Source organism: Eucalyptus grandis, chromosome 5, assembly GCF_016545825.1.
Source record: "Eucalyptus grandis isolate ANBG69807.140 chromosome 5, ASM1654582v1, whole genome shotgun sequence".
Lineage (NCBI taxonomy): Eukaryota > Viridiplantae > Streptophyta > Magnoliopsida > Myrtales > Myrtaceae > Eucalyptus > Eucalyptus grandis.
In genome coordinates, this window is record NC_052616.1 from 6,167,780 (window position 1) to 6,184,456 (window position 16,677).

General features: G+C 40.8%; 1 protein-coding gene and 1 non-coding gene across 2 annotated transcripts; one reads left to right on the plus strand and one right to left on the minus strand.

Moving 5' to 3' along the window:
• Positions 1-8,383: 8,383 nt before the first annotated feature.
• LOC104443708 lies at positions 8,384-9,788 on the plus strand. The gene is made up of 2 exons (XR_005550975.1): positions 8,384-8,910; positions 8,963-9,788. It is a non-coding gene; the product is annotated as an uncharacterized LOC104443708 (transcript).
• Positions 9,789-11,728: 1,940 nt separating this feature from the next.
• LOC104443707 (adenine phosphoribosyltransferase 3) lies at positions 11,729-16,121 on the minus strand. The gene is made up of 6 exons (XM_010057217.3): positions 15,952-16,121; positions 15,508-15,618; positions 13,499-13,591; positions 12,621-12,770; positions 12,309-12,367; positions 11,729-12,177 (listed from the first exon to the last, which is right to left on the minus strand). Exons 1-6 carry the CDS (start codon positions 16,031-16,033, stop codon positions 12,124-12,126), a joined length of 549 nt encoding a protein of 182 aa, XP_010055519.1. The 5' UTR covers positions 16,034-16,121; the 3' UTR covers positions 11,729-12,123.
• Positions 16,122-16,677: the final 556 nt, after the last annotated feature.

Here is a 16,677-nt window from a genome sequence, read left to right on the forward strand (position 1 = left end):
ATTTAGTGTCAATTCAGTCCATTCAGCTAATTTTGGCTAAATTTTGCTTATTAAGCACTAGTCGACTGATAACATAATCGATACTTGATATTGATAACTTTTAATAATATTTTAATATATTTTAAAAAAAATTATTTTCCTTTTTTTTTTTTTTTTCCTTATCTTTCTCCTTCCTCCCGCTAGTCACCGAACCTTGACAACCGGCCGAGGCGATGGTGGCGAGGTCGACCTCGACCCGACCAACCTTTAGCAAGTCTCACCGGCCACTGGCGAGGCTTGAGCCCTCGCCAAAGGCTACAAAGGCAACCTCATTGACCATGCCTCGAGCTAGCCTCGCTAGAGGCTGGGCAAGGCTCGACCTTGCTGAATGTGGCGAGGTCAAGTCTAACCCATGGCTAGCAAGGTCAACCTTGATCTCGTTGGCTGTCACCTCTAGCTGTTCATTGGACCTCGGCGACCAGCTGGAGGAAGGAGGAGGAGAAAGAAAAAAGAAAAAAAGAAATATAAAAAATATTATTTAAAATCTATCAATGTCAATGTTGATCGTGTCATGTCAATCGACTGATGCCCAGTCAACAAACTCCAACCAAAATTAGCAAGAAATAATTGAATTGGCATTAAGTAAAAAGGTTCGAGACTAAAGTGGCAGCAATAAAAAGGTTTATGATTAAATTGGTACAAATTCAAAAGATTTAGGATTTTTTTTTTTTAGGGTTAATACCCTAAAAAACCCCAAACTAGTACACCTGTGACAAATTTACCCCAAACTATTTTTTTGACCACCAAAAACCCCAAACCGATACATCTGTGATAGATCTACCCTATGTTAGCTTCTGTTCGATTTTTCCGTTAACCTTACTGATGTGGTTGCTGACGTGGCAAGCCATGTGGAAATTCATAAGTTTAATACCATTAAAAACCCTAAACTGGTATATTTATGACAAATTTACCCCAAACTGGTATATTTATGAAAATTTTATCTCAAGCCGGTATATTTATGACAAATTTACTTTAAATTAATTTTTTCGATCATAAAAAACATAAGTTGATACACGTGCGGCACATTTACCCGCTTTCTATTTTCCCAAATTTGACTGAGTTGTGATGTCCAATCAATTTTATTTTCCGGATTACTTTAACATTGCCTCCATATCATTAATACTTAATTTTTCTTTTCTTTTAATTGGAATCATTATTAGAAAACTATTCAAAGACTACCAAATGTGCATTTCATTCTTGTGCCGAGAGGATGCCCATTAACTAAAAGATGGACAGATCGCTTGCTCACATATACAAAAGAAGTGCACATATCGTGGTTGCTTCGCTCATTTTTGGTTTGTGACAAACTTGGCTTTATGTTTATATGTCTCAACTCCACATGGTTTAGTGCTTGTTCGCAATCTATTTGTACGCTTACATATTACTCTTGCTTTGCTGGTCATTCGTGTTAGTCCATGTCCTTATTAGCGTTACATAGTCTTCCTACCTTGAATCATAAGTGTGTCAAAATTTTAACATGGAACTTGCATATGAATGGTATGATTGACTCGTACATCACATGCTTGTTGAAATGTCGAAACCAAAATCACTTATATTTGTCATTGATTTAGGTGTACTTTGAGTGTGATTCTTTTATATATGTGCATGATAGACTCCATTGGGGAAAACAGTTAAAAAAAAGGGTTAATTCCTTAAAAAACCAAAAACTGGTACATCTGTAACAAATTTACCCCAAACTATTTTTTTGACCACCAAAAACCCCAAATTGATACATATGTGATAAATCTACTCTTCGTTAGCTTCCGTTCGATTTTGCCGTTAACCTTTCTGACGTGATTGCTGACGTGGCAAGCTATGTGGAAATTTATAAGTTTAATACAATTAAAAACCCCAAACTGGTATATTTATGACAAATTTACCCCAAGTTAGTATATTTACAACAAATTTACTCTAAATTAATTTTTTTCGATCATAAAAAACCTAAATGGATACATGTGCGGCACATTTACCCTCTTTCGATTTTCTCAAATTTGACCGAGTTGTGATGTCCAAACAATTTTATTTTTCAGATTACTCTAACATTGCCTCCATATCATTAATACTTGATTTTTTTTTCTTTTTATTGGAATCATTATTAGAAAACTATTCAAAGACTACCAAATGGGCACTTCATTCTTGTGCCGAGAGGATGCCCATTAATTAAAAGATGGACAGATTGCTTGCGCACATATATAAAAGAATCACACTCAAAGTACACCTAAAATCAATGACAAATATAAGTGATTTTGGTTTCGGCATTTCAACAAGCATGTGATGTACAAGTCAATCATACCATTCACATGCAAGTTCCATGTTAAAATTTTGACACACTTATGATTCAAGGTAGGAAAGACAATGTAATGCTAATAAGGACATGGACTAACACGAATGATTAGCAAATGAAGAGTAATATGTAAGCGTACAAACAGATTGCGAACAAGCACTAAACCATGTGGGGTTGAGACATATAAATATAAAGCCAAGTTTGTCACAAACCAAAAACAAGCGAAGCAACCACGATATGTGCACTTCTTTTGTATATGTGCGCAAGTGATCTGTCCATCTTTTAGTTAATGGGCATCCTCTCGGCACAAGAATGAAGGGCACATTTGGTAGTCTTTGAATAGTTTTCTAATAATGATTCCGATAAAAAGAAAAAAAAAATCAAGTATTAATGAGATGAAGGCAATGTTAGAGTAATCCGGAAAATAAAATTGATTGGACATCACAACTCGGTCAAATTTAGGAAAATTGAAAGAGGGTAAATGTGCCGCACGTGTATCAATTTAGGTTTTTTATGATCGAAAAAATTAATTTAAAGTAAATTTGTCGTAAATATACTGGCTTGGGGTAAATTTTTTATAAATATATCAGTTTGGAGTTTTTAATTGTATTAAACTTATGAATTTCCACATGACTTGCCACGTCAGCAACCACATCAATAAGGTTAATAGCAAAATCTAACATAAGCTAACATAGGGTAGATCTGTCGCAGATGTATCGGTTTGGGGTTTTTGGTGGTCAAAAAAATAATTTGGGGTAAATTTGTCACAAATGTATCAGTTTGGGGTTTTTTAGGGTATTAACCATTTTTTTAACTGTTCTCCCCAATGGAGTCTATCATGCTCATTATACACGCGTGACCTCTTTTTAGGGTTAATATTATGAAAAACACCAAATTGATAATTTATCTACCCTAAACTGGTATATTTCTTACAAATTTATCCTCTATTAGTTTCCGTCAAATTTTATCATCAATTTGCTGAGTTTGATAACATGTAGCAATCGATGGGTATATCAATTTAGAGTTTTACCCACCGTACTAGTTTATAGTTTTTCATAATATTAATTTAATTTGATCGAAAATAACAAAGAATGAATTTGTAAAAAAATGTATCGGTTTGAGATTTTTTGTGGTTAAAAAATTAATTTGAGATAATTTATTATAAATATACCGGTTTATGGCTTTTTTTTTTGCATTAACCCTTTTATGCATTAACTTAAATTTTGGGTCGGGCTCTCTAGCTAACCGTTGTCACTGCCAACTTCTACCGTAATAATTTCTAACTTTAGGTTATGCCAAATTTAATACGTGATGTGGCTCCAATAAATTTGATTGACCGTGAGCATGGCGAACGCGATTCCCGAGTTCTGCGCAATTAATAGCATCGTTGGAGATCGTCGTGAATTAAAGAAGACTTCGTGGGCATTTATGGGGCAAAACGAAAGGAAAAAACTTCGCATTTAATCCGGGTTGAAGTCTCCCCCTTTGTCCTAAATTCAGGCACCCATAATTTCATTTCATTGCATTGCATTGCATTGCTCGATGTCGGTCAAAACCTACTTATTTTGCACGAACCGTCTCCTCCTAAATGTGTTCATCAAGATCTTGCATTGATTAAACCTATCCTGCCGATGGCTATCCATCTAAGAGGTTTGTGCTGCGTATTTGAAATTTGAATTCCTCGTTCCTCCCCAATAACATGTACCATTTTTTTTTTCTTTTGCAAGGTTGGGTGTCCGAGCTTTCGAAAACACTCAATTCACGATTCGATTGTCCAAGCACAAGGTTTGCAAAAGCCGGCCCCCATGAAAGCTACCTTCATTGAGATCCGCGATCATGATGTCGCCATTCTGAGACAAAATCTAATGCTAGGAAATCCTTTCGCGTGCCATGGACTCGGCGGGTAGAGTCAGAACGTTTTGGTCGTGACATTGCAAATCAAACATGTGGAGACGTACATATTCAAAATCTTATTGCATGTTCTTGAGAGAGAGAGAGAGAGAGGCAAAAAGGTGGTTTTAATGAAGTTTTGTCTTGGTTTGGAGCAAAAGGGAGGTATCAATGAAGTTTTTTGTCTTGGTTTGGAGCGGAAAGGGAGGGTATTAATGAAGTATTTTGTCATGGTTTGGAGAGAAGGGCAGAAGCACGCCAGGGATCCAAACGCGGTTCCCGGAGCTCCACTAAAAATCTCAAATCCAGGCGTGAAGAGCAAAGGCTGGCAAATCTCCACCCACGAGTCCCCACTTACCACCATGCACCGGCCACCCAAATCTTCATCTTCGCCAAAACCCAGAAAGGAAAATTCAAAAAGAAGCTCAACCCACTTAATGATTTGACAAAAAGACATTTCTAGATCGTTCGCACGAAACTGTCATATACAATACCACTCATCCCATTTGTTTATATCATGATAACAAGCGTCGAAAATGAATTATTCTATCAAATTTACAGGACCATTAACCATTTACGGGCTTCTTTCGAGATGAGACGAGGTGAAATTTTGGAAATGTAGATAGTGTAGGCACGGATGGAGGGTGTGCGTTCGCGCACTAGTGGCCGTAAGAGAAGTGTATAGAACATGTGGTTTTTTGCTCCATACGTAGCAGAAAAAGAATTCGTGCTCCTCATCATTTGGATAATAATTGGGAAAACGAACGGTCCCTCCTCGTTCCGGCCCTTCGCAAATTCAAAAATCCTCGTCATCATGCATGTCGGGTTCGGGAGGTGTCTCCGTCGATCACATCCTCACAGTCGTCGGACCACTCTCTCGATTTGTCATTTCTCGAGGAAATCATCGGTGTGAGGACAATTATTGATTATTTCCCCAATTCTCAATGTTGTCTCCTCCTCCCGCAGCCGAACACCCCGTTTTCCCAAATTTAATTAAAACCCTCCTTGGAAAAGAGGCCTTAAAGTTAATTAAAAATTGCCCCCCTACGGCTTAGACCCAGATGGGTCTGTATATCTATTTCCACCAATTCTTTGAAATTTCCATAAAATAAACATTAAAGAAGCATGAGAGCAGGGGAAAATCTTTGAAGTGCTTGTCGTTTTGGTAGTTTCAATTTCAGTGCTTTGTTTTGTTTAGGTGTTATCGTCTGCTGCCACCACTTCTCTCATTCTCTTTCTATTCTTCTATTCCCACCTGCTCCACTTCAAACTTCCATGTGAGATTCCTACCCTCATAAACGATTCCTTTTTTCTTTTATCTCCCCACTTGGGATTCTTTTTAAAATATTCGTCGAAAATTCCCATCTCCTCATTACCGATATGCCCTTTCGTTTTGTAGGAAAAAGGGTTGGCACAGCTTCATAATTAACGAGGCTGTACTAAATTAGGATAGCTAATGTTGTTTTGGGGGGTTTTACTATGGTTTCACGGTCAAATCCAATAAGAATTTCAATAAAAGGAAGATGTTTTTTTTTTTCTTTATGCCGCTTTAGTAATCGAGATAATGATAACATCATTTCACATACGATAAAATGCAATTTCACTTAACAGTATAAATGAGTGGGGAACACGAATTCTTAATCAAAATTCTTTAATAGGACAAGAGAACAAATGAAATCCTAGCCAAAAGGGTATGGGATGAACTTTGTAGGGAAAACGGTTGAGATGCCTGATGTTGTTGCGGAGGTTTTACTATGATTTCACAATCAAAATCCGATAGAAATTTCAATGAAAGAAAGATGCCCTTTTTTATGCCATTTTAACTAATCAAGGATAATGATAATATGATTTCACGTGTACTAAAATATCATTTCATTTAACAGCATAAACAAATTGAGGAATGCGAATTTTGAACCGAAATTTTTTCACAGGATGAGATATCAAACAATTTAAAATCTTACCCAAAAGGGCACGCGGTAAACTTTTCTCATCCTCCGTCGGCATGTGATTAAGCTGATACGAGTGGATCGATATGGACAATTGAAAGAGACGCCAGTCTTTCCTAACATTGACGTTCTTGTGAATGACTTGTAGATTTCCAAAATGGCCACATCACGGATTCGCTTTAGTGGTTGTGTAGATTCCATCAGTTCGTTTCAAAATGAAAAAGAGCATACCGTCCAATGTCGTGCGCTAGCTTAATGTAGGATAATAGGACCAAGAAACCGACCTTTCCCCGCAAAAGTCGCCAGACAGGCTTCCGATTGTTATAGCTTTTGGTCATGGCAAGGGGCACGTCCAAGTCACGTACCAAAACGTCCCACCAGAAGAAAAAATGAAAAAGGGACCTTAGCATTTGGTGCTTACCAACTGGATGTTGGGGGATATTGCGTGGCTAAGTGAAGAAATTAATGTTAAATTTCCATGCGACAGCAACCCTCAACGGGCATTCAGAATCAGAATTAGAATCAAAATCAAAATCAAAATGATTGTCTTTTTTTTTTTCCCCTCTTTTTTACCTCATCTTTCATCAGCACTAATTAGCTGGAGATTTATTCCGTGATTATTATCTTAATTGCATCACAGAAAAGCCCGATGTAAATCCGGGAGAAATACTCGATGATTAGTCATATATTGTGTTTGATGCCTCAGTTCCACCGATGGGGAGCTTGAGACCTGATTATGATGTTTTTTTACATCTTGAATTCTCAATTGATCGATAATCCAAACGGTTTAATCTTATAGCTAATGTTAATCTGGATACAAATGCATGGTTTTATGCTTGTGGGATAGTCAATGTTAAAAAATAAATGGAAAGTTGGATTGGACCACCGGATTCAAAGCAAAAAGCAATAAAGTGTTTGGTTTTTACTCTTTATGGCCTTTAAGAGATAATATGGTAAAGGAAAAGTATCTGAGACATGTTATGTTCAATGTTTTCTATTAATGTATTACGAGGTAAATAAGTACCAATTATGCATATTATATGAAAATAGGAGGAATATATTGTAATATTCTTATATCATTTTGATGTGATATTTTTAGAAAATAAATAAATCACGCAGCAGTATAAATGCGGAGATCTGAGATTCTTATAATAAATAAAAAATTGCAAGAGATTTTTCTTTTGTTGGAACTAAACATAATGTTAAGCGCACAACTATTTTATTTCATTTGTATCGCATATACAACTGACTGTATGGCGAACAAAAGAGTGAAAATATTGATTATTCGTAGCTGATCTTGGCTAGAAACCACTCTAAAATTACAGTAATCTCATATAGTTAAATTAAATTTTTTATCATATATACTAGCAAAAATATACACACCTTATGTGCACGCAGAATATTAATATTTCAAAGATTTTGTAAAGAAACTAATGAGCTAGCATAAAGGAATTGTATATTTAAGTATATGTGTGAAAGGATATTGTTATTTCAAGATTTGAGCTTCCTTTTATAAAATGGAATAGGTTCAAAATCTAGAATTGAAATGCATGCGAGATAAAATAGAGTTTGGCCTTTACCCATCTGTCCATTGATGAAGTACCTATAAAATCACTAGTCGATGATATTTTCGAGAAGAAAAAAAGGATTGCGATCCCTCAAAAGCAGGAGCTGCTTTAAGTAATAGCACACATCATTTCATTGCACATATTGTCGTAAAAATCAATCATGGTAATTGTCACCCAATAGCGCTAATCAATTGCGACATATGCAGTCAAAAGTTCATTGTCATGGCTCAATTTTCTTCGAAATAAATGCACATTAATGCTTGATCAATGCGTTTTTATTTCTGAAATTCTTTTTCATTGATTACACTCACTATAAGTAAATATATTTCCTTGCTAATCAAAAGGAACGGCATCAATCAAGCAAACGATTCATAATCACAAAATAATTGAATGGTGGGAACGAAGCGACACCATCAACACCGAATCGAGATCTCCCCCCACAAAGGCAAAAGCCAAGAATCAATCATGAATTTCTGTTTCCTTTAAACTAAATGTAATTCGTCCTCTTCCTCTCAGTCTCATTAAAGAAAAAAACAAAAAGAGTAAAAATTAGGAGGGAAAAAAAAAGACACAGACACTCGACGACATTAAGGATATTAATACTAAACGGCCCGAAAACCCAAAACGACAATAACAGGAGAGACAGGCGCAGGGGCAATCCCGTCATTTCGCCCCCCCCGAGCAGGAACATCATTTTTATCGTCGCGCCACGACCCTCCCGACGACCCTTTCGTATTCCCCACGCTGTCTTTCTCTCCGGAAAAGTCACCGAATTCGAGAGAGCGAGAGAGAGAGAAAGTTTCGATTTTTAGTGGAGGAGGAGGAGGAGGAGGAGGAGGAGGAGAGATCTGGTCTCAGGGGTCCGCCGTCGTCGATGGCGGGCGGGTGGGTCAAGTCGCTGCACTGCAAGTCCAGAGCGTTCGACGACGTCCATCACGGCCAGTACCAGAAACGCTTGCTCCCTTCCTCCTCTTCGTCCTCTGCCTCTTCTTCTTCTTCTTCTTCTTCTTCGTTGTACTCTTCCAGCTGCAGAAAGAGCGCCCAGACCATCAAGGACGTCATCGACATCGCCAAGCAACAGCGACCCAAGAAGCCCCGGCCCAGGCTCAAGCCCGCCCCCCGCCCCCGCCCCCGCGCCGAAGCTCCCGCAGAAAGCGAAGGCGGAAGCGTGCCCCAACGCGACGCCCGCCCGGGCCCGGACGAGCGCCCCGGCGAGGACCGCCCGGGCTCCGGAGCCGACGCTGCCCGCCGTGTACCCGGCGCTGACCGAGCTGCCGGAGGGCCACCCGTCGCGGAACGTGGTGGAGATCATCTTCCACACGAGCTGGGGGCCGAAGCCGTTCGCGGGCGGGATCGACGTGATCCTCAAGGTGCAGAACGGGCAGCGGACGGCGGCCCGGTTCGAGGAGTACCGGGAGCTGGTGAAGTCGCGGGCCGGGTCGGGCGACCCCAGGGGACGAGGACGCGCGGTGCGCCGCCGACGGGAACGAGATGATGCGGTTCCGCTGCATGGGCCCCACGGCGCGCGAGGGGGCGCGTGGGACTGCAGCGCGGGGTGGGCGGTCGGGTGGGGCGGCGGCTGCGTCGGCGGCGCCGGCAAGGGGGCGGCGATCTGCACGTTCGACGGCAGCGGGCGCGCCCACGAGAGCGCGGGGGAGGGAGGGGGAGGCGGGCCATGCTGGTGTGCCGGGTCATAGCCGGCCGGGCATCCAAGAAACTCGGCCTCGAACCCTTCCCGGACGGCGGCGTCACGTACGACTCGGTGAGCGGGGACGACGGCGAGTTGCTAGTGTTCGATCCTCGGGCCGTGTTGCCCTGTTTCCTCATCATCTATAGGTTGTAAAAAGATCCATCATGTCCGACATAATTCTTCGCAATGTCAAATTGATTTTCCACCGCATTCTACGTTTCTCCCATGATTATCGTCGAGGGAACTTCTTTTTTTGGTTCTGTTCCTATTTCCTTCCTTTTCCAAGGATTAGATCTTATGGGATTAAGATTAAGCGTGTAAGTGAAAGTGCAGATCTTGAATACGAGTGCAAACTTCCCAGGCCTTGTTCATATTGACTGGTTTTCGAGTTCGGAACGATGTTGGACCAAATGCTGCGGTAGCCATCAGAATACTGCGCCAAAAGCACTCCTCACGTAAAAAAAGCCAAACTTATCTTTCTCTTTAACCCCACCTGCTCCAAAGTTTACCAGCGCTTTTTCTTCCGTGATGGGCGGTGGAGTCCCTTCCTTAAGGACTCGACCATTTCCGACCCGCGATCAATCAACCGATGACCAAGACTTTAGGTCCTAATGCTGCACTAAACCCTCGATGACGAACGCACACGCGAGGACGGAAGAGAATCTATCGCGGCGCTTTAAATATGTTTTCGGCCATGCTTGCACTCAGCGATGAAGATGACACTCACTACACGGAAGATCTCTGAAACTTTTGAGTGGCATCATGCTTTTTCATGAAAGATTAGTCTGTGGAGGAGGATAATGTTTTATGTATTCACTGCATGTGCAGCGCAGCGATGGGCAGGCCAATCTCTTTCGAAGGGGAATTGGAGATTTGATGAGACGCTTGCGGATAGATGTGTCTTTTGATGGAAGATGTATAGTCAAACGTCGTACGTTTAAAGTGTGCGAGCTATTGAAACAGAGAAAGGAGAAGAGAGAATGCTATTCAATGGTAGACCTTTACAGGTCCTAATCAAGCGGATACCACGGAAAGCATCGTAGGCCCGACAAGCGTATTTTCAAGACTTGATTATGAGCCTGTCGGTCCGATGGGCGGGTTTGGATGATGACTCAGGGCCGGAGAACTGGATCGGATGATCTTTTGGAGATTGACGACGGGTCCGGGCACGTCATCTCCTTCTCGAGACAGGACCATCATTTCTATGAAAAGAATTCGATCTTTTAGTTCGCGGACCGACCTAGGTAAAGGTCTTTAGGACAGCCAAGGATCAACGATGGGGACTAAGATATCGCATTAGCCGGTTTGGGTGGCCGGTTTGTTCAGAATTAATCTGATATCACCTGCTCAACTCATCTTGCAATAGGGACGATAATGTTAGCACTTGCAATTAGAGGTGATCGGGTCCAGGGTGGCTAGGGTCTAAACCTGAACCCTGTACCCAACCCTATCATAATCAGTTCTCATTTTTTGGACTATGTACTCGATTCATCCCGTTTTTCCAGTCCGATTCTAGGTCAATCCTGTTTTCATGAGAACCTATTTTGCAATTTCCCGATATCCTATACGATTTCGAATTTGATATTTAATATGCGAGAAAATAACGTAATTTTCATAATTTATATCGAAACATTAAGCATTTGTAATAAATAAATACATGAACTTTTTGATTAAACGAAAAAAATTAAGGATCCACATGGCTAATTATAATAAATAAAATTATAATGCAAGAATTAGCAACAAACATGAATATAATATTAGTCTTATTCTCACAACTACCACATGAAACTATTCATTTATGCAAGCATAACTCCTTCTATAAAAGATAAATTAGGCAAGTCAATCCACGTGGTACACAAAAATTTGATGGCGACGAACACCGTCCGTCTATCGGACGATGCGAGAGGGAGCCAATGAGGGAGGGAAGCAAGTGAGGAAGAGGAATGACAAAAGAGGAGTACTATGCGTGTTTGAGAGAGTCAAGAGAAAAACGCCATGTGATTGCGTGAGTAAGAATAAAAATAAGGGGAAAAAATAAGGTTTTTGACTTATACTTACAAAACCGGTTCCCAAACAGGTTCCAAAATCGGTCTGGGAACCAGTTCCTGTGTGGGTAATCAATCGGACTCGGTTCCCAAACCGGTTTAAACCGGTTCCAAATTTTGGGAACCGGTTCCCTATCCTGTATTCTGGGTGGGCCGGTCCGGTTCGTGGGTATACCCGATCCGGTTGCACACCCCTACTTGCAAATTAGCATGTTTCCGCTGCTGCTATTGACCCTAGAAAAAAACTATCAAATGCCGAGTAACAGTTAAATGCAGAATTTCAGAGATATACATTGATATCACATGATCTTAAGAGTCAACAAAGGTTGGAGATGAGATTCAGCAACATCGCAGCTCACGAAATCCGAATCAATAAAACCTGGTATGATGGATTTAGGTTGACACATTTTTACCTCCTGAGAAAACAGAAGCTAAAAGTACCCACGAACCAAACAAGCTCTTCAATACAACATTCCTGGACCTTGCCAGGTTAAATTATGCCAGTCCGACCGAATCACCAAGGCCGATCAAAATTCGGCAATGGTGGGAAGAGAGCAAAGATAAGATCGGATCCCCGATGAGAAGTGAACAATAACCAGTATCGCTTTAATGTACGTCTAAGAAGGTTTCACCAAGGAGGGCACAACACGCGCTGCTAGAATCAATGGGACTCCACGAGCACATATAAAGGCTTTCCCTTCAACCTCTCCCTACCCTGAGAAAATCAGAATTCAAGTAGATTCAGAAAATGAGAAGACTGCGGAAACTGGAAGCAGTACATACTGTTTAATCAACCAACAGATTGACAATTGAAAAAGGTACGCAGGTTTAATGCGATATGCGCACCTTTAAGTCCGGCAATTCAATCACGCATGCACATTCAACAACTTCAGCTCCAACACGCTCTGAGGAACATTATACACAAGTGATATTAGATGGCTTACCTTACCGCCATAACAAGTAAAATGTGAAAAAGGGGAAGAAAACATTCCGCATCAAACTGACATTATTGCACAAAGGAGTAAATTAAACCATCCAAAAGGCATAATCGAATCATTTCAGTAAAAGAAATTTCAGTCAAAGAGACTACTGCTTCTCTTGCCCAGATTCAGAGACTTTCCCCGCAAGTAATATTGCGCGTCAATAAGAAATATATACCAAGTAAATTCATGGCTGCACAAAGGGTACCACCGGTGGCAATTAAATCATCGACCACCAAAGCTCGTTCCTCAGGTTGCACTGCCCCGATGTGCATTTGCAAGCAATCTTTTCCATACTCCAGAACGTAATCTTCTGAGATGACCTCACCTGACATTAGACGAATCTTTATCATGACTACTGGCAACACAATCGTTTATGCAGAACATGCTCATTCTCAGCATTAAGCAATTTCAATTCCAAGATGGTATTGGATTTGCGGTGTTTATGCAGCTTAAGAATGTTTAATGGCATGCAGGATGACAAATTCATTGTGTCCTTAGATCTTGTCAATGCCAGAGAGCAAGGAGCAGCAACCTTTACAGAGCTAAATGCGTACTTGATAGTTACTGAGAAAAATGTAGCCTCAACATAAGCCCAGGACCCCAAAGGAGCTTGGGAGGGTGATGGTAGAGCAAGACGGTCAACTAAAAAAAGACTGACAAAATATCCGCAGCAATGTGAACAGCATGCAGCGTGAACATGTGCAGCTGTTGGATTGCTCAAGATGAAAAAATAAATAACTTTTTAAATTGGGTAACTAGCAGAAGGTAATAGTGCACATACTACATTTCTCGAAGACCGAAAGACAGCTCTATTTCTCATAATTCTAGAGTGAATCAAAGAGAATGCTCATCCGGGGCACCAACTATTGTAGTCAGGTTCAGGAGCAGCCTAATCTAACAAACCTTTCAAATTTTACAATATCATGTTTGGTAAGAAAAAGGATGTAGTAATTCTATTGTCTAAAAAGAGATGCAAACGCAATCGATATCGATCATGAAATTCAATATATATACACTGAGTTTTACCAGATCATTTTGTCATGAGAGGTGTACCTGGCAACTTCCCAGGCTTTCTCAAGGGAACGAATTTCGCTCCTATCGCTAAGGCAATAGGAGGACCGAATATGAAACCCCTAGCTTCTATTCCTAGAAAAGAGAAAAGGAGAGAAAGATCAGTCTTATATCATAGGGCGAAGAGGAAACCACATTACTTAGCTCTATTGATTAGAAACTTGTCAAAATGGTCTGAAGTTCTGTGTTATAACACAATTAAGTCTTCTTTATCCTCAGCTGCAGAGGAACGACGAAACCACCAACCTAAGCGAGACTAATCAGATCGATCAGTGATAAACAGTGCAATGTTGTCACAGAATGAACTACATAAACAGGGTTTTCAAAATTTTCACATCCTCATATCTAGCATCAAGCATCATCCCACGCGTCACTTTGCAAATATCAGATCTATGGGACATGTAGTCAGAAAACATGATCTTTATCGTGTAAATTGGGGAGCGGTAACTTATCCATTCGAGAGCATCTGTTGGTGTTGAGGAGAGAAGATTCCAAAAACGTGCATTTATGCTATTAAATTCATCACGCAGACAAATGACAGCAAATGCCTCAGAAAACAGACACGAGAATAAAGACAGTCTTCAATGGCTTTGTAACGGAACAAATGCTGGTGAAGGGAACATTAAAAGAAGGAAAGAGTGAGTTGAATATGTTTCATTAAATTGCTACACATTTATAAATAGGAAGCAGTTGACGGGAGCCCTTAGAATACTAATTAAGTTACCCTTAACGAGATTTAGGAAAGTGTAAAAGGTAAACTCTGCTTGTTTCGATAACTTGTAACATGTATTCTACAAAGATTAACCGAGTGTCCTGAGAAACAAGATCCTCAAAAGCACAAGTAGGAAAAAAAACACACTGAGTCTGACGACACAGAAAGCAGGCCAACATGAATGGACAAGAAGTAGCATAAGCAGCCAAAAGGATCCAAGATTATCTGTCAACAATCTGTACATAACCATACAAAGGCACATTAGAGAATACAAATAAGCACATGGGTATAGAAATGAGCTACCGGTCCAGTCCGGTCTGGCCCGGTTGTTAGCATCCACAAGCCATAGGACAAACGCCAAAATCATTTTCTAATCCTGAAACCACAAAAAGAATTTTTTTTTTTTTTCTTTCTCTCTTTTTGCAGAGCCAGTCTTACACAATCACCATCAAAGAATCACGCGAGTCATATGTCAGCACCATACGAATACGCAGGACCCGAATTCAACAGCTGCTAATTGTGATGCAACCGGAGTCAAAGTAAGAAATTTTCATGGGGGACAGGCACAAGCTAGAGCTCACATCAGCATGGTCCACTTTCTAAGTAAGTGGGCGTACATCGTTATCAGGAGTCGGCCCAAATCGGATCCAACCACGTACCAACAACAACAACAACAAAAATGTTAGAGAGAGAGAGAGAGAGAGAGAAGGAAAAGATAAGCGGCTCAATGAAAACTTCTAAGAAGCAATTGATGGCGCACCGCACTAGCAACGGGCACATGGTCAAGCAACAAATCACCATAAAAAGCCAAATCGGATGGGGAAAAAAATAAGGTGGGGGGAGAAGAAAACAAGAGCCCGGGAGGGAGAATGGTCGCTTATCCAATCCAATGCATGTCCGGGGTAGAAATCAAGAATCACGAAAGAAAGAAAAAATTTAAGTCGCCCGAAATGATGGAACGAAGAAAGATGTCGATTTCGATTCGCGTTTCACTCCTTGAATGTTGCTTGTTGAGAGCGACTGCCCACGAAGGAAAGACCAAGAAAGCTTCTTAGAAACTGAGCGAAGTTCGTACTTTGAAAGTGGAACTCCTTTTACCAAGAGCTTTCGGCCTCGAGGGGATTCGTTGACTGGACCCTTCGCTAATGTTCGAGTCCCGGTTCATGAACTTTGCAATTTAACTTACGGAAATGACACATTTTGATCAGGAAAAAGGCGAGGTTCGTTTCTAATCAAAATCTTCTCTTTCCCCCATTTTTTTTCCTTTTTTTTTTTTTACCTGCAACAACGGAAATGTTTCTGTCCTTGTAACGCTCAACGAACAAGTCGATGGCGTCCTTGAAGGCCTTGGAATCCAGCAACAGAGTGGTGATGTCTTGGAACATTATTCCTGATATAAACGCACGTGTTTGCGGTTACTAGACACAACCAAGAAAGGAAGGAAGAAAGAAAGAAGCAAAACACCATCTGCGGATCACTAGAAAACGGAGGAAAAAACGAAAGAAGAAGAGAGGCGCAGAAAGATGGGGACGCGGGTATAGAGAGGACACGCGTCGATGCATATTGCATTGTGCTTCTTCCCGACAAAGAAGAACCAACATGGACAAAACCCAACTTCGCTCGAGCCCTTCTGAAGCAAAGTAGGCGAACTTCAGAGGCTCGGACCCAGCAAAACAAAACGGGGGAATTCGCAGGGAGGAGAGGCGTTGATGGGAAGAAGAACCTGGTTTGGGGAAGTCGGGGACGACCCGGATTCTGGACTTGATGCCATACATGCGAGGGTCCTCATCTTTGTCCGCAGACATTTGTCGCTCCCTTAAAAAATGCAGGCTTGGCAAGAGAGAGAGAGAGAGAGAGAGAGAGAGAGAGAGAAGGGAGGAGGTGAAATTTGAAAAATGAGGAGGATCGAAGTTGCTGCTGATTTATAGGCACGGGCGAGTAGCACTGGGAGCAATGAATTCGGAACGTGTAACAATTTATTTACTTGCGGATAAGGTAGACCCGATTATGAATTTGATGGATTTTATGCTGCCAAGTAGGAAATCCTAGAGTAGAAATCCTGTGGACCTAAGTAAATAGTTCCTTTTTGAAGCTCAAGCCTGCTCATATGAATTCATAGATAGAAATTCTTAAGTTCAATACTCGAATTCTCTAAACATGTTCAGTGATCAAACATATTGCGAGGTAATTCATGATATCCGTGCGACTTAAACTGTATCATAGAATATTCATGCTTGAAGTGACTTAGAATTTGAAATAAGTTTCATTTTCATTTGTCGCATATTTATGATTTGTTATAAGTGTAGACTTTCCTTCTCCTTCTTTTTTTCATGCCATTAATGCTCATTTTAAGCTAGTTAAGTGAGTTTGAGATCATGAAATTACAAGAAATGAAGGGCAAAACACATGAGTGAAGAACAAGCGGTTTGGTCGGTCTCCAATGGAACCA

Coding starts and splice junctions, on each gene's coding strand:
- LOC104443707 (XM_010057217.3), bottom strand. CDS start 16,033: ATGTCTGCGGACAAAGATGAGGACCCTCGCATGTATGGCATCAAGTCC. Junction 15,619..15,951: donor CCCCGACTTCCCCAAACCAG/GTTCTTCTTCCC, acceptor CGTTTATATCAG/GAATAATGTTCCAAGACATC. Junction 12,368..12,620: donor TGCAGCCATGAATTTACTTG/GTATATATTTCT, acceptor AATGTTCCTCAG/AGCGTGTTGGAGCTGAAGTT.